Source organism: Siphateles boraxobius, unplaced genomic scaffold (genome assembly GCF_051911475.1).
Source record: "Siphateles boraxobius isolate OS27281-9 unplaced genomic scaffold, OSU_SipBor_1 15, whole genome shotgun sequence".
Taxonomy (NCBI): Eukaryota; Metazoa; Chordata; class Actinopteri; order Cypriniformes; family Leuciscidae; genus Siphateles; species Siphateles boraxobius.
Window position 1 is genome coordinate 5,576,658 of NW_027508755.1, and position 18,208 is coordinate 5,594,865.

Genomic DNA, 18,208 nt, shown 5'->3' on the forward strand with positions numbered 1-18,208 from the left:
GGCTTTGCCATTTCCTCATCTATCTTCAGATAGAAATCCGCAAGGGAGCAGTAAATCGCGGTGGAGTGTGCGCAAGGGTCCTTCCTGATCCTCAGGACAGACTATATACACAGGTATATCTCCGGCTTTCTTTTGTACAACATAAATAGTGGACTCCCACCGATCGGCGAGTTTATGTTTGCCACGAAAACTGAGATTCCCTTACTCGCATGTCAAATCTGCGTTTGTTTTTGTCAGCGATTTTCTTTGCATTAGCGGATGCTAACTGATAACTTTCTTTCAAGCATGTCTTAAGGTTTTTTACATACTGTGATTGCGACATGTGTCAGTATGAACAACATAAGACAATCTTGGATTTGCGTACCCTAAGACAGGCGCGGATGTTAACTTTTCAATGATCTGATCAAAAGCGTCTTGGCAGGATTTGGTCCACCTTTCCCCAAAAGGTTCTTTGGGATTATGGTACTGGGGGGCTACATTGGAAATATTTGCACCTTTACGCACGAGAGGGAAGCCAGCCGTGAGGTTGTTCAAGGGCTTCACTAATTTAGAATACCCCTCCACGAACCTCCTATAGTACCCGGAGAACCCAAGAAATGACCTAAGGTCTTTTAATGTCTGAGGTTTTGGCCAGGTCTTAAATGCTTCTGTCTTTTGAGGATCAGTCTCAACTCCGTTTCGTGATACTATATGACCTAAGTAACAAACCGAAGATTGAAAGAAATGGCACTTCTCAGGAGATAACTTTAAACCGTTCTCTCGTAAGCGGGACAGGACGTTCGTGAGACGGGTTTCGTACTCCTCTAGCGTTTTGGAAAAGACAATAATATCGTCTAAGAACACGAGCACCTCGCGCAAATTGATGTCCCCCATGTACTTTTCCGTTAAACGCTGGATAGTGCTGGGCGCATTTGTGATCCCCTGTGGCATACGGTTCCACTCCCAAAAACCAAGAGGGCACACGAACGCTGTCTTGTCTTTGTCACTCTCAATCATCTCAATCTGATAATAGCCGCTTTTCAGGTCCATTACTGAAAACCACTGAGATCCGCTTAGGGCTGAGAAGGATTCCTCAAGATTCGGTAGTGCATATGCATCTTTGATCGTTTGCATGTTTAATAGCCGGTAGTCTACACATAATCTGACATCACCGTTCTTCTTTTTGACTACGACTATTGGAGATGCAAAGAGGAGACTGTGATTCGCGGATGATCCCTGCTTCAAGGAGAGACTGCAGGTGACGACTCAATGCGTCAAAATCCTGAGGATGAACAGGCTTGAAAGGCGTCTCATCCTTGAGTTTGATTGAATGTTTCACTTTTGAATGTTTCACTGTCTCACTCAACTAGATCGAGGAAAGCTTTTGGATTTGCTTGGTAACCAAGCGACTTGACAACCGAAGCAGCAGGGGGAAGCAAACTATCAACAATGCGTCTTACCAGCTGTGCACTGGAAACAGTAGGATCAGCCAAGTGACATTCAATACTGTTCCTCCAAGTTTCATAATCGACTTCAAAGTTTGAGCAAGTACTTTGCCGGAGAAAGGTCTAACTTTTACTGATGCGTGTATTTGCGAAGAGAGGTCAGAACTTCTGACAATGTGTTCGACCACTACACGCTGCACCTCAGGTGGAGTAAGTTGTTCAGCAGTTTGCAAGAAGGAAGATACTGGCAATTTAATGGGCATAGCATATGCCATAGGTCTGAAAGGAGGGCTAAGGGGGTCAAGAGAACGTTGCTCATTTACATTTATTCATTTAGCTGACGCTTTTATCCAAAGCGACTTACAATTGCTATATTTCAGAGGTTGCACGCCTCTGGAGCAACTAGGGGTTAAGTGTCTTGCTCAGAGACACATTGGTGTCTCACAGTGGATTCGAACCCGGGTTCGAACCCGGGTGCTCATCATTGTCTGATTCCATTTGAGTGGCATTAGGGAAGACGGAATCTGTGGCTATTCCAGCAGGTGCCACAACTGTACCCTGAGGTCTGCCAGACTCACCTTGCTCTTTCAGTAATCCAGTAATTTGTGCTAACTCGTCATGTAGCAGGTTTTCGAAAGATTTTCCACTTAGTTTTGCAATATTTTGGAGGTCATAGAGAAATGTTGTGGTAAGATCAGTACCCTTTTCACTTGAGTATAAACTGGATAAAGCTTCAACGTGGAAGACAATATTGTCATCTGTATTACTGGTTCTATCAAAAGGTAAATCCCTCTCAAGTGTCTCCACTGCAGCACCAGATGCATATTCTACAAAGGCTTTACCATAGAACTCGGATGTTTTGTCTAAAACCTTGACAATTCTGTTAACAGACCCAAATTGCTTTAAATCTTCATAAATATCTTCGTCTAACACAGTATTTGTCTAAACTGATACGATGACGGCATTGGGAACCTTAATACCTTCGTTCTTAATCACATCCATTTTTGGAAAAACAAAAATTTACACTTTAAGGATTCCTTTTTTTCCTTTACCATAAGAATACTTGGTTATTACTTACTCAAAGATCCTGGCTGGCTCGCCAAGTTTTACCGTGTAACCCACTTTCAAAGTATGTACACCCTAGGTTCATAGGAGCTGATAGGTACAGTAATAACCAAGCAACACCAAAGTGACGCTTTGAAATGTGTAAACTTTTAGTTCAAGAAAATATTCCAGACATTTCACAACAATTATGTGCACACTAGCTATGGCCCAAAATAAATTTTGAATAAAATAAATTGAATAAAATAAAATAAAATGTCCTTCTTGAAAATGTTCCTTGGAAATTGTCCTTAGAAATTCCAGAGTTCAATCCAGATGTCGAGTCAGTTAGTCAAAGGAAAATAGTCAAAGTAAAGGATAAATAGTCGAAAGGAAAAATCTCGTTGGTGCCAATTTGCTGAACTGACACAATCCTACCGGAGGCTTCCGGAATGCTGTGGTGGAGGTTCACGGCTCATTGGGAAGGCTCGCCATCTATTGATCAATGGTTCACTTGGGATGATTCAAGGACTAGATCATCTGGAACTTCTGCTCGCCTCATAAAAAGACCTGACCTGTATATAGAACAGGTTCAGTCCAAAATCTATGACATTAACTAGTTCTTGAAGTGTTGTACAACATTGTATTACTGTTCAAAAATATCATAACATAGTTCACATGAAGAACCAATAGCTATTTTAACTATTATAGTCAGAATATACCATTTTGACCTTACGTCGTTACAATGAAATGTTATTATAGGTACACATTGTACTAATGAACTTTTTCTCTCTGCTGTTAATCCCTTTTTACATAGGATTTTATAGATTTTGAATCAAAATTATTGAAATACAGTTTTTTTAATTGAAGCCATTTATCTGTATTACAGTATTTGCTTATTTAACCACTTTAATAACATTAAAATTATATTTTATATTCTCCTGTATGTAACTTAACCTTTATTCACATATATATCACAAGGTAATGTTACAAAAGCATATATATTTTTTTGTAATACACGCCAACTAGTTTACGTTTCTCCTTAAACCATGAAATAAATGTAATATGTTATATCCCTTCAAAACAACAGAAAATATTTTAATAATCACTCTTTGGAGCTAGCATAGCCACCTCGTTGTTTTTTCCATACACAATCATTGAACACATTAGCTTACCAAGAGAGCATTTCCAGTATGAGAAACCAAGACAGATAAAAGTGATTTTCTGGATGGCTCTTCCAACTTCTAAAACAAAGTATACAAGCGTTTACATAACGAACTAAATCATATTTAACTGTCATCAACAGACAGGTTTTCATACCTTTTCTTATAAGTTTTCTTTCCAACTCGTGGGAGAACTCGAAGCAGCGCTCCATCCAACGGAAGTATTTTAAGCGCGCTACTTCCGGTTTCCCGCAAAATAAAATGTATTTTTCAAAATAAAACCCCCATTTCTCATAACGTAACGTATGGGTAAATAATGATAATAATTAAATGCAATTTACTGGTTAACCCCTTTTTAGGCGGGTTACATCATGCTCAGAGAAATGTCTGATATCGCAGATGTGGGTGAACAGGTTTCCACTCTTCACGTTAATCAACATGTTCTTTTCTTAGTCACATGGTCCCTAATTTTCCCAGTCTTGTAGCGTATGTAACCCCTCCGGTCCAACTCGACCTGCTCCGAGCAAGATTCGAACCGGCATCTCTGGTATGGCAGGCGTGTGCGCTAACAAGGACGTTAAAGTCTGCAGTCTTTTGCATCAGTCGCTACTGCGCCTTCACAGCTCTAGCTGGCCTCAGTTACATATGTGACCCCTCAGGGGCCTTTTCAAACCATTCACAAGCTGATAACCAGCAGTCAGAACTTTAGATTTTTTACCAGCAGGCTATCCCAATAAAGGGGAATAAAAGGAGAGAGAGAGGGACTGGAGTATTATAAAAATAAGAAAGTTTATTTTACTCAAGTTAGACACACACATAAAGCATAGACGTAAGGCCTCTGGGTAACAGATTCAGGGCTGGGGATAACAAAGTGCAAAATCAAAATGTTTGAATAAACAGCACTCAAAAACTCAGCAAGACTCAAACAAATACAGAATAAATAGGGCACGTCACAAATCACATGCACAAACCAGTGACACCACACTCACACACACACAAACAACACAGTGGCCAATATGGCATATGACAATCCTCCTGCAAAGAACAGTTACAATATCATACAAGTAATTATACAGGTCAAATCAAAACTATGCCTAATTTGTAGCCTGTACATTAATGGATTAAAAGTTATTTAAACCGTAAAAAAAGGCTTCAATTGAATATAAGCAATCGGAACAGTCGCAGGGGCTAAAGTAGCGTAGATTACTAACCTGCAGGGGCGTAGCCATCATTTCAAAAGTGAGGGGGACAGAATGTCAAGTGTAATACTATTTTTTTTTCAGACTTTTGTTGACAGGTTAATTGGCTTAATATGCTATTTATTTCTTTTTATATTCTTTAAAGAAAGAAATGCAGATGTTCAGTACTTTATATTTTCCTGGCTTAAAATGAGGCGGAGGTGGTAAAATCCTGATCATGTATTTTAATTATATAATAACATTTTAATTTTTCGTAGACCATCATTTAGCCTACTGTGTTTCCCACAGTATTTTTGTAGGTGGATCTCGGTACTTCTAGGGGGGTCCGGGGGCCCCCCCCCCCGGAAGAAAATTTTGTACATTTTAAAGATAAATTCATTAATCCGGTGCACTTAGAGTCCCCCGAATCCACTGTTAAAAATAAATAATCCACCCGTCAACCGCCCAAACATATGATATTCTCTGATTTAGATATCTGATCATCGCATTACAATTATTCAAATTATAAGTGTTACTGATAAGCACGATAATATGGTTAAATATCAAACTGAAGTAGGCTGATTTAAAAATAACATTTACTTAAAATAAAAGTTCTTCTTTTGGCAAAATAACATTTCCTTAATAGCCTAAAGTTTGTCTTACTAAACTAAAACTTTCCAATTGAAAACCTTCAAACGTCAAGCTTTTAAAAATACTTCAAACTTTCTAGTTAGGCTTTTTCAAGAGAACTTAAAGTTTGTCAACAAACTTTTTTATCTAATTGTAAAGTGTTACCGAATCATGGTAAACATCATAGTCTACACATGTTATTGCCTGATTCAAGCAGATCGTGGCTGTTAATGCATGAACATACAAATTCAGCATTAACAATCACCATGTTTATTCTAATTTGAAGGGCTTTGATAACATATCTGTGAAAATAAAAGACATTACGAATAAAAAAAGATTGAATATAGTGCACGTTTTTGCGGGTATAGTGAATATTTTCAATTTACAACAAAACTTGTTAATTATTCAATAAGAGAAATAGGCAGAGGTATTCATCATTGTGCAACACAATTCGGATACCACATGACAACTTACTTACAGTGCTTGACTTTTTCGTGAAAAAGGAGTGAAGAGTTTTTTTGCCGTTTTGAACTCTATGAAACTGATGGATTCGGCGCGGGTGCGAGCATGGGCGTGTCGTAAGCTAATGCACGAGTGACTAATTACCATGGAAGCGTGAAAGTCACGTATGTAGAAAGACTATCCTTAACTCTTTGGACTTTAAATCTCGATGTAGGGCAGGCTATACACACCCGCGGAAACCTCAGCTTGTCATAGACACATTTGCCCTATGAAAAAGTGCGGGGGACGAATTTACATTTTATTAAAAGTGGGGGGGGGCACGTCCCCCCCGTCCCCCGCGTAATCTACGCCCATGCTAGCCTGTATGAACGCAGACCACAGCGTCGAGCCAAGAGCTTGTTTAGTTGTAATACTGTAGCGATCGCTTTATTCCGTCTGGTTTTTACTCGTACATTCCCAGACCAAACTATAATACAGATATGGCGAGTCAACATGACTACATACATATGAACAAGCGTTCCGTGACAAAGATCCGCACACGTGAGAGAGAAAGGAAGCCAGTGAACTTACATTCTCAACACAACAAACAGCACTCAGCAAACTTGTAGTGGTCACACTCTAAACCAGTGACTAATATAGACAGAACACCTTCGTAGAAACACGCAGACACAATTCGCAGCCGGTGAGGGCTCGTGAAGACCGGGAGCTGGATGTAACCCCGGCACTGAATAACCGCACAAACACCAGGTCAAGCTATAAAACAATGCAATAGTCTGAATCAAATCAGATCCATGCCAACCATGTTTTCACAAGGAGGCTAAGATACATTTAAGCATGAACTCACATCAACTCGTACAACCAACCAAAAGTCCAAAGAACCAAGAGTCTGTAGCAAAACACTAATCAGAAACACCGCCAGCTTACTGGATTTAAAGGTACAGCACCAAATGGCCACCACCTGATTCAATCAAGGCGCAATTCCCGCTGCCTATGTCCTACCTACTACACATATACTGTAATTAAGTCATAGTTTATATAATGGACATTTATTTTTTAATGGGCCAACAATTTTACACTAGATATGCCCCATCTAGTTTCTCTTCACTCTCATGGGGGTGTTTGGGCACAGATTCACTGCCTGCCATTTATGGCTTCAGTGCTCCCACAAGGCTTACAAAAATACAGTACAGACGTCAAGTGGGAGTTCAACTTTGTATGTTGGTTTAGTTTTAATAATAAGCAAAGTATAAATTTGCAAACTGTCATTTGTTTTTCATTGTACAAGTAAAACCCAGATAATCACTAATATAAGCCTTTTTGTTTAATGTAAAACAAGAACATTAATCTTATAATATGGCTACAAAATTATCAATCCGGAGTTTAAACTTTTGCCTAAACTTTTTGGTTTAGCAACTAAATAAGCCTACAATATAACATGGGGAGCTAATTATAACCGGTTGCTCTGCGTTGTGTATATGTAGTGCATTTCTATATTTGTTTTGTTTTCTGAGTAGCCTATTCAAATGCTTAAAAGGAAATTAGGGTGGTCATGGGGATGGGATAAATTTTGACAATGTACACCGGTAAATTTGTGTACAACATATTAACTGATGTCCATGTTTTCTATCAGCATTGCACTATTACTCACTCTACTTTAGTGGGGTGGGTTGTAACAGCACTCTCAGTCTCTGAAACCGATTGATGCAGATTAGTGAAAAATGGTAGATTTCTAGGCTACTTTGAATTGAAGCAGAGGACTGTGTGAATATTGTAAAGTTTGAGACTCATTGCAATACCCCTGACTTGCAAAACCTGAATCAAACTATTGCAGCACTTCCTGGTATACCCAAGTGATCCTCTTGAATCCTCTTCTGTAGTGTCCGGTCAGTGTCCGGCGACGCTGACGGTCGAGCCGTCCCGTTGCGGATGCACTTCTGATAGAGACTGCTCTGGAGGACACAAATACTGTAAATTTCCCTGTAGGCCCGTGTGTGTGCCGCCTGTTTCAGTGAGTTTTAATTAATGATGGATGCTATACGTCTTCCAAAAACACTGAAAAAACATTTTCACTCAGAAATTGCTAGTAAGTTTCACAAATAATTGCAAAGAAAGCGCAAGCAACACATTGAACTAAACGTGAAACTATGAAGTAGATAGACTGAATATTCCGGTAAAACCTCCTACTATCATCTTATGACAACTTAATAAATCGTTCTCAATGTTAAGTATTTAGCCAAATAGCATGGTTTCAAGCAAAAGATGGCTTAACAAAATTAACAGAAGATTAATACTGAGTAAAACTTGCTATTTGGTTTTTGTGCTGTATCTGAGACTGAATGCCGCTAAATGGACCGAATAATCTGTATTTCTCCAGTGAAGCCTGCAGCCGAACCCCCGAAGCCTCCAGTGAAGCCTCCAGGGAGGCCTGGAGCCGAACCCCCGAAGCCTCCAGGGAGGCCTGGAGCCGAACCCCCGAAGCCACCAGGGAGGCCTGGAGCCGAACCCCCGGAGCCTCCAGGGAGGCCTGGAGCCGAACCCCTGAAGCCTCCAGGGAGGCCTGGAGCCGAACCCCCGAAGCCACCAGGGAGGCCTGGAGACGAACCCCCGAAGCCTCCAGGGAGGCCTGGAGCCGAACCCCCGAAGCCACCAGGGAGGCCTGGAGCCGAACCCCTGAAGCCTCCAGGGAGGTCTGGAGCCGAACCCCCGATGCCTCCAGGGAGGCCTGGAGCCAAACCCCCGAAGCCTTCCACTGAACTGCTTGAGCCTGAGCCGGAGCCCTCCACCGAACTGCCAGAGCCGCCTGCAACTGAACTTCCGGTTAAGCCTGCAGCCAAACCAGGGATGCTTGGAGCCGAACCCCCGAAGCCTCCAACCAGGCCTGGAGCCGAACCCCCGGAGCCTCCAGGGAGGCCTGGAGCCGAACCCCCGTTGCCTCCAGGGAGGCCTGGAGCCGAACCCCCGTTGCCTCCAGGGAGGCCTGGAGCCGAACCCCCGAAGCCACAAGGGAGGCCTGGAGCCGAAACCCTGAAGCCACCAGGGAGGCCTGGAGCCGAACCCCTGAAGCCTCCAGGGAGGCCTGGAGCCGAACCCCCGATGCCTCCAGGGAGGCCTGGAGCCAAACCCCCGAAGCCTTCCACTGAACTGCTTGAGCCTGAGCCGGAGCCCTCCACCGAACTGCCAGAGCCACCTGCAACTGAACCTCCGGTTAAGCCTGCAGCCAAACCAGGGATGCCTGGAGTCGAACCCCCGAAGCCTCCCGACAGGCCTGGAGCCCGACCCCCGAAGCCTCCAACCAGGCCTGGAGCCGAACCCCCGATGCCTCCAGGGAGGCCTGGAGCCAAACCCCCGAAGCCTTCCACTGAACTGCTTGAGCCTGAGCCGGAGCCCTCCACCGAACTGCCAGAGCCGCCTGCAACTGAACTTCCGGTTAAGCCTGCAGCCAAACCAGGGATGCTTGGAGCCGAACCCCCGAAGCCTCCAACCAGGCCTGGAGCCGAACCCCCGGAGCCTCCAGGGAGGCCTGGAGCCGAACCCCCGTTGCCTCCAGGGAGGCCTGGAGCCGAACCCCCGTTGCCTCCAGGGAGGCCTGGAGCCGAACCCCCGAAGCCACAAGGGAGGCCTGGAGCCGAACCCCTGAAGCCACCAGGGAGGCCTGGAGCCGAACCCCTGAAGCCTCCAGGGAGGCCTGGAGCCGAACCCCCGATGCCTCCAGGGAGGCCTGGAGCCAAACCCCCGAAGCCTTCCACTGAACTGCTTGAGCCTGAGCCGGAGCCCTCCACCGAACTGCCAGAGCCACCTGCAACTGAACCTCCGGTTAAGCCTGCAGCCAAACCAGGGATGCCTGGAGTCGAACCCCCGAAGCCTCCCGACAGGCCTGGAGCCCGACCCCCGAAGCCTCCAACCAGGCCTGGAGCCGAACCCCAGGAGCCTCCAGGGAGGCCTGGAGCCGAACCCCCAATGCCTCCAGGGAGGCCTGGAGCTGAACCCCTGAAGCTTCCAGGGAGGCCTGCAGCCGAATTGCCAAAGCTTCCAGTGTCTGCTGAAAACTGTCACCAAACTAACCCTTATGGCCAATGTCCAGGTCATAAGTAATATGGCTATGCATGCAAGTAACTGTGCTGATTCAACCATTGAATGTATGGTATATTTTCTCTGTTATCACTAAATAAATCTCACACTTGTAAGACTACTTTCTCTTTTATTTTTATTTAACTGTGATAACAATGTTGGTGTTTTTTGTGTGCCAGCGTTAGTTTGGCTGTTGTCTTACATAATGGCTGTTCTCTTACATAATGGCTCATTGGAATTCGTGCTTTAGGAATGTGCAAGTTCCCCTTCCCAAGACCCAAACACATGCAAAACAGTTTCAGAAAGGCTAGCAATATTAAGCTAGCTTTGAATGCATGAGATATTACCCTCCAAAGCCACGCCTTCTTCAAAACGCATGAATGCACAAAGCAGAGTCTACAAAGTGTCATGAGATGAAAGACTGTTAAATCCCCTCGTGTCTCAGAACGCATAACATTACAGTTATAATGAATGTAAACCTCAGTGTTCTATTTGTACCATCTGACTAATCCATATTCATTTCGGCGTTAATGGTGTTGACATGAAAATGCATAAATCCAAGTCTGAATCCGAATGCAATGATTGGACAGACTTTTTTTTTTTTTTTTGGTCCTGAGACCTTTACAGAAGGTATGTTCATTTTAATATTTAGAACACTTCTAATATTGATTGCTATCAGGATGTGAAGAGTTTCAATCAGTATTGCCTATACACCAATAGTCTTCTGCTGCATTCTGAAGCATTTGCTACAAAGCATAGTGGTCACATATATTGGTTGTCGTTGAACAATGTTTGATTGGTCCGTCAGCAATGTTTTGGGATGGTATTATGTGTATACAGACAAGTACTTTATGGCCATGCAAGCTTCAAAGGGATGAGCCTAGCTGAAGGAGGAACGCTGTCAATGTTAGGTAGTTTGGAAAAGACGGATTGATTCAGAGATGGCACAGCTCTAGCCCGACCAAGATAACTGCAGAAGTTGTTTGATCCCAAGACAAAGATATAAAAGGAGATCTTAAGGACCTCTGAAAAACCCCAGGGTTGAAATCTCTTAAAACCACAAAGACTTTACATATCAAAATACATACAATCATTCCAAAACAATTCTTGATGGACTTCTAATCAAACACCGTTCAACTGCATAATTCTATATCATGTCTACAACCAATATATGTGACTATTATGCTTTGTAACAAATTAGTTTAAAGGAAATATAATTATGAATATTTGGATCAGTTAATAGAATTAACTTAATGTAGTAAAAATAAAATTACAATCAATTTTTAACCTTTTTGTCCCGTGAACACGGAGTGTTAATTGTTTATTAATTCTAATAAATGTACATTTCTGGGTTATGGGAAATGTCTTTCTTACTGGCCAGTACTACTCAGAGAAAGTACTCAAAATCTGCACGATTAGGGACTCCAGTATGTGAGCATGAAACATGGACAACTTTACGTGTGACATGAACAAGACTTTGTTAACTAGACTAAACACTTAAACTACTCTAACGTACACATACATGCATGCATACATGTTTACCTAGGGAAAGAGAGCTGAAGCAGAATACAGGAAAGCAAGTTATAGCATTGCTTAAAATTCAGCAGATCAACAGCCTTGAGCAAACCATCAGTTTAGTTCTAACACGCCCTTCTTTAACCCTCTGGGGTCTAAGGTGTTTTTGGGGTCCTTGAGATGTTTTGACATGCCCTGACATTTGTGTTTTTTTTAGTTGCTTATAAACATATTAATGGCAGAGGTGTAATTACACTCTATTTAGCACAAACAGGGCTACCATAATATGTTAGCAACATGTATGTACATGTTTGTATTTTTGAGAGAATATTGTTTATGCATGGTTATTGATAAAACTAAAAATTAAAGTTTTTGAAATAAGGCCACAAAACACATACTAAATATGTGCCCACAATACTTTTGACTAATGGATGAATCATCCTGCCTAATCATTCACATAAAACAATACATTGATTTAAATTTTGTAAAACACTTTTTGTTTGGAAAGGCAATATGCGTGTGAACGGCCAAACCCCTATCATGAATAATTTACACCTGAGAAGACAATGTCTCGCATCATCAGCCGTTCAAAAGTTTGGGGTCGGTACGATTGTTAATGTTTTTAAAAGAAGTCACTTATGCTCACCAATGCTGTATTTATTTCATTAAAAATACAACAACAAAAAAATCAGTAATATTGTGAAATACACTCACCTAAAGGATTATTAGGAACACCATACTAATACTGTGTTTGACCCCCTTTCGCCTTCAGAACTGCCTTAATTCTATTGGCATTGATTCAACAAGGCGCTGAAAGCATTCTTTAGAAATGTTGGCCCATATTGATAGGATAGCATCTTGCAGTTGATGGAGATTTGTGGGATGCACATCCAGGGCACGAAGCTCCCGTTCCACCACATCCCAAAGATGCTCTATTGGGTTGAGATCTGGTGACTGTGGGGGCCATTTTAGTACAGTGAACTCATTGTCATGTTCAAGAAACCAATTTGAAATGATTCGAGCTTTGTGACATGGTGCATTATCCTGCTGGAAGTAGCCATCAGAGGATGGGTACATGGTGGCCATAAAGGGATGGACATAGTCAGAAACAATGCTCAGGTAGGCTGTGGCATTTAAACAATGCACAATTGGCACTAAGGGGCCTAAAATGTGCCAAGAAAACATCCCCCACACCATTACACAACCACCACCAGCCTGCACAGTGATAAGGCATGCTGGATCCATGTTCTCATTCTGTTTAAGCCAAATTCTGACTCTACCATCTGAATGTCTCAACAGAAATCGAGACTCATCAGACCAGGAAAAATTTTTTCCAGTCTTCAACTGTCCAATTTTGGTGAGCTCTTGCCAATTGTAGCCTCTTTTTCATATTTGTAGTGGAGATGAGTGGTACCCGGTGGGGTCTTCTGCTGTTGTAGCCCATCCGCCTCAAGGTTGTGCGTGTTGTGGCTTCACAAATGCTTTGCTGCATTCCTCTGTTGTAACGAGTGGTTATTTCAGTCAAAGTTGCTCTTCTATCAGCTTGAATCAGTCGGCCCATTCTCCTCTGACCTCTAGCATCAACAAGGCATTTTCGCCCACAGGACTGCCACATACTGGATGTTTTTCCCTTTTCACACCATTCTTTGTAAACCCTAGAAATGGTTGTGCGTGAAAATCCCAGTAACTGAGCAGATTGTGAAATACTCAGACCGGCCCGTCTGGCACCAACAACCATGATATGCTCAAAATTGCTTAAATCACCTTTCTTTCCCATTCTGACATTCAGTTTGGAGTTCAGGAGATTGTCTTGACCAGGACCACACCCCTAAATGCATTGAAGCAACTGCCATGTGATTGGTTGATTAGATAATTGCATTAATGAGAAATTGAACAGGTGTTCCTAATAATCCTTTAGGTGAGTGTATTATTACAATTTAAAATAACTGTTTTCGATTTTAATATATTTTAAAATATAATTTATTCCTGTGATTTTAAAGTTGAATTTTCAGCATCATTACTCCAGTCTTCAGTGTCACATGATCCTTCAGAAATCATTCTAATGATGATTTGATGCTCAAGAAACATTTCTCATTATTATCAATGTTGAAAACAGTTATTTACATTTTTATTTCAGGATTCTTTGATAAATAGAAAGTTCAAAAGAACAGCATTTATCTGAAATAGAATCTTGTGTAACATTAAACCCTACTGTTCAAAACTTTGGGGTCAGTAAGTATTTTTATTTTCATTTTTGGGGGAAATAAATAAAATAAATCCATACTTTTATTCATCAAGGAGGAATTAAATTGATCAAAAGTGACAGTAAAGAAATTTATAATGTAAAAATAAATGCTGTTGTTTTTAACTTTCTGTTCATCAAATAATCCTAAAAAAATGGTACCAACTGTTTTCAACATTGATCATAATCATAAATGTTTTTTGAGCATCAAATCCTCATATTAGAATGATTTCTGAAGGATCATGTGACTGAAGACTGGAGTAATGATGCTGAAAATTCAGCTTTGATCAAAGGAATAAATATTATTTTAAAATATATTAAAATCAAAAACAGTTATTTTAAATTGTAATAATATTTAACTATATTACAGTTTTTTTTTTTGTATTTGTAATGAAATAAATACAGCATTGGTGAGCATAAGTGACTTCTTTTAAAGACATTAAAAATCGTACCGACCCCAAACATTTGAACGGCAGTGTAAATATATAATCCAAATATAAATTAAAGTCAAAAGCATATTTTTCAACATTCTGTTCAAATAGGCTATATGGACCATTCTACAGAATATGTTCAAAGTTACAGTTGGAAATATCTTGAAAAGAAAATTGTCTTTTCCCATAAATTTCTTACAAAGTTTTCATTTTAAAAGTAGGCCAATACATTTTATCATACATATTTTATAGTTAAAGATTCATTAGTTTGATATAGCTTACATTGGAACAAACACTATAATAACATCTTAGTTGATGAGTTTATTTTTGACAGAACATACCCTACTATAATATATTTAACATATGAGGAGAAACTGGCTAACAAAAGCTTATTTGATATTTTAGAAAAAAAACTTTATAATCTATCCAAAACTATGAAATGTTGTCTTTCATATTTCATCTGTAACATAGTAAACATAAACAACAGCGCCCATCTGTGCCATTAATTCATTCACACACAGAAACGTGATTCAAATTTAAACAGTCTTTTTGCATTTACAGACACTATTCCATATCACGATTAGAACAAAGCACAATAAAAAACGTACTCACAATTCTCGGCTAGATCCGGCGCTCCTCAAAATGAAAATAAACCAGCACATGTTCTGAGGTAAATGTCCCAGGATTATTCATCACAGGCTCGCAAGACGAAATAGTACATTAATCTGATGATTAAATTTGTTGTGTTTTCGCGTTTATGAGGGGCGTTTACATGTTTGCATGTGTTGCTTCAGATCATTTGCGTTTGAATAACGCGCGCTCTCCATGGGCGTGTCACATTAGCAGAATAATGAGCTGAGAAAACAATAATAAGATGGGCTGACACCTGTCTCTTTTTTTAAAGATTATATAAACAGAGAATATTTATTTTAGTTTTGAATTAGATATTTTAAAAGTAGAAACTTAAATGATTATAAAGATATATTGCTCATGCCTGGGTGAATAGTATTCGCTGAGTTTTTTTTAAGTTTAAAGACGTGCTCCAGAAAAAAGGTTAACGGAGATGGAGAGACAGAAAGCGCACCCTGTTTATTTTCTTTATTTTACAAAAGCACAATGTTTTATTTTGATTGTAAGTGGACACATAAAAAAATGGACATTCAACTGTTTAATTTTTATATTTCTTTGGTCATACAAAATTATTTTTTATGACCAAAAATGAGTAGTATTTTAAGTCTATTTCCAGCTTTGTGAAAAAAATCGAGCAAAACACGCCGGCCCAGAGGGTTAAAATGGGTAAGGATAAATAATGTATCAAATAATGAGACTTAAGTTTTCTTTGCTGATGTTGTCTTGATGAGAGAGAACCAGTAGGAGTCAGAGAATATTTGGTGAATGGAATGTCAAGGCCTTGCCTGGCACAAACTTGGGGGTCCTTAGAAGACTTCTAGTTCAGCATCGTCTTCACAGTCGGTACTGAAATTAAAAAAATGTGATGCTTTGAGCGCTGTTGAGAAGATTCATAAAACACCTCTGATTGGCCATTGTGTTCATGAGCTCATCGGATATGTCTACGATTGGCTACAATGATCAACGCACCGGAAATTTTGAGAGCACACCAAAGTGTTATGAAAGCATGAAGCGTTTGAAAGCATAAGCAGGCGTCTATCAGAGCCAGCGGACCGATCCGCTGATTGACGCCTGTTTTTAAATGATCCCTTGCGTATCTGTGTAAGCGCTCGCTGAAGAGCGTCATTGATGTATATTCACAGATCATTGTAGCCAATCACAGACATATTTGATGAGCGCGTGAGCACAAAAGCCATTCCGAGGTGTTTACGATTCTGCTCAACAGCGCTCAAAGGGTCACATGTTTTAAATTTCAGTATCGACTTGGTACCGAAGTCGGTACTTTTGACAACACTAGTTTATACATTTCTCATGTGGTTATATATAGAATATATAGGATTAAAAGGGTTTATTTCTCCTTCTCAGCAAGAACACACAACTCTCTGCTAATTCCTTCTGGGTCATAATAGTCTTATCAGATAATATGAATCATGTCTAAACTGTACTCTCTGTACACTCTGCTAGAGTTGGAAAGAGATCACAGAGATAACGCATGACTATAATTACGATGAGAGCGGAAATAACAGTCACCTCTAATCTAGAGGCAGTGTCTAATTGGTCAGAACTCATCCAGGAGGCTGGACAAACATTTGAGTTTAAAATCTTAGGACACGAACAAAGCATTAGAGTAGCCATGACGTTTTAGACCAGCCAGACGAGTAAACATGTAGGCGAGCAGACGAAATAACCCAAATCAAGATCAGAAGAACATAGGTTAAACAGCTGCATTCAAGCCATCTAACTACTCTCGTCTCACTTTTCTTTCTCTTATTTAGTTTGTTTTCTTTTCCATTGAGAGTCTCGGTTCTAAGTTAAGTTTTGATGTAAAGTTTCGGTCAACGATTTGACTGCAAAGCCCGCTTCCGACTTCAAAGACTTTCCATCCAACCGCCAACACACCACGTGTTTGGGTTAAATTAATGATTGATGGTTCGTTCAGGTCATGTCTTATAAGTGCATATAATGCTAGAAACTTGGGATTTCATCATCTCATTCTTAAAACTCATTATTTCACTCTCTTTCTTCTGCAACTCGTATGAATGTGTGTGCGCGTGTGTTTGTGTTAGATATCAGTTTTATCTGTTAGGGTAATCAATAAAGTATTGTTTATATTTTAAAGAGAAGTGTTCTTGTGTTATGTGCTTACGAATTTAATGTCTTAAACTGCTGATCTAAGTTACCTTGCTAATAAATAGTGTTTTCACTATAGTTTGGATATTTATAATTGCTCGGCCGCCCTATGAATTAATTCATAATTCCCTTTGAGCTAAATTGACCTGTTTGACCCTTACAGCACCATATGACTAGGAAGTCAAAGCTCAAATCACAGTCTTTGTTCTACCCACTGAGTGTATTACATTATATAGAAAATGTGCCTATTTCTCGATAAGTGATGTCAAACAATGCATTTACTGTAGGATCTCGAAAAAAATCTGATCGTGATTAAACCAGAAAACCTCATAATTAGTGAACAAAAACAATTTCTAAAGGTAGTTCTCCTAAACATTCCATCGCTCACACCCAGAGTGCGATTTGCAGGGGGGGATGGGTTTAAGTTACGATCCTATTTGCAGTGGCCTTAATCCATACACTGCTTTTCAAAATGTCACAAAGCGTTTTGTAATTGTTTTGTATGAAATATTGAAGTTTATAAATACGTAATTTGGCACACCTGGCCGAGTGGCGCTACGAATTCTTCTAAAATCGGATTTTAATTCTGGCATGTTAAATTAACATTCGACAAACGCAAACAAACTTTTATTTAAGTGCACTCACAATAACAATTAAATGTTGCGCTTTTGTAAAACAGAGAAAACAAACAGGGTGCGCTTTCTGCCGCCTCGGTCTCCGTGAACTGGAGCGAGTCACAGAAACGAACCAAAACTCTATAGAGATCGCTAAGACATGTGACCAACTGGGCGGCAACGTCATCAGAACATACTGAATTATGGGTATGTTTGGCTCGTTTACATGGGCTGGCATAGCAGGCTAGTGTTCTGGCATGAAAATAATGAACAATTGGCGTGAAAAACAGAATATAATCCTACAAAATACAGCAGGCTGGGTTGTGGTGCTTTTGCAGACAGCCTGAAGTTCTGGGAGTCTCCCGCATATTGATAGCGGCTCCCTGATGCCCGCAAATTAGTTCAAATCTCCCGGAATCTAGAGCTTGCGAGCTCCAAACCATGTAGCGCGCGCATGGAAGAGAGGGAGAGAGCGAGAGACCTTGCGTGTGTTTGCAAATGTGCGTGTGCGTCATGAAGTGCATGTAAGTGCACAATTCTTACTTAATACAGATAAAGGAGGCAGAATTTCCTTCAGTCTTTGTGTATTTTATTTACAGAGATGGCTAAAAATCATTACATGTGAGAAGTAACATTCAAAAATCTTTAAGTTTGCATTAAGTTGGCTGTGCAATTATTGC

At 40.5% G+C, this 18,208-nt stretch overlaps 1 protein-coding gene and 1 long non-coding RNA gene across 2 annotated transcripts; one reads left to right on the top strand and one right to left on the bottom strand.

Moving 5' to 3' along the window:
* Positions 1-2,616: 2,616 nt before the first annotated feature.
* On the bottom strand, positions 2,617-3,812 carry LOC143738575 (uncharacterized). Its single transcript, XR_013203915.1, has 2 exons — positions 3,641-3,812; positions 2,617-3,040 (listed from the first exon to the last, which is right to left on the bottom strand). It is a non-coding gene; the product is annotated as an uncharacterized LOC143738575 (long non-coding RNA).
* Positions 3,813-8,229: 4,417 nt separating this feature from the next.
* On the top strand, positions 8,230-10,087 carry LOC143738694 (uncharacterized). Its single transcript, XM_077230766.1, has 2 exons — positions 8,230-9,869; positions 9,903-10,087. The coding sequence occupies exons 1-2, from the start codon at positions 8,245-8,247 to the stop codon at positions 9,988-9,990; spliced, it is 1,713 nt and encodes a 570-aa protein (XP_077086881.1). The 5' UTR covers positions 8,230-8,244; the 3' UTR covers positions 9,991-10,087.
* Positions 10,088-18,208: the final 8,121 nt, after the last annotated feature.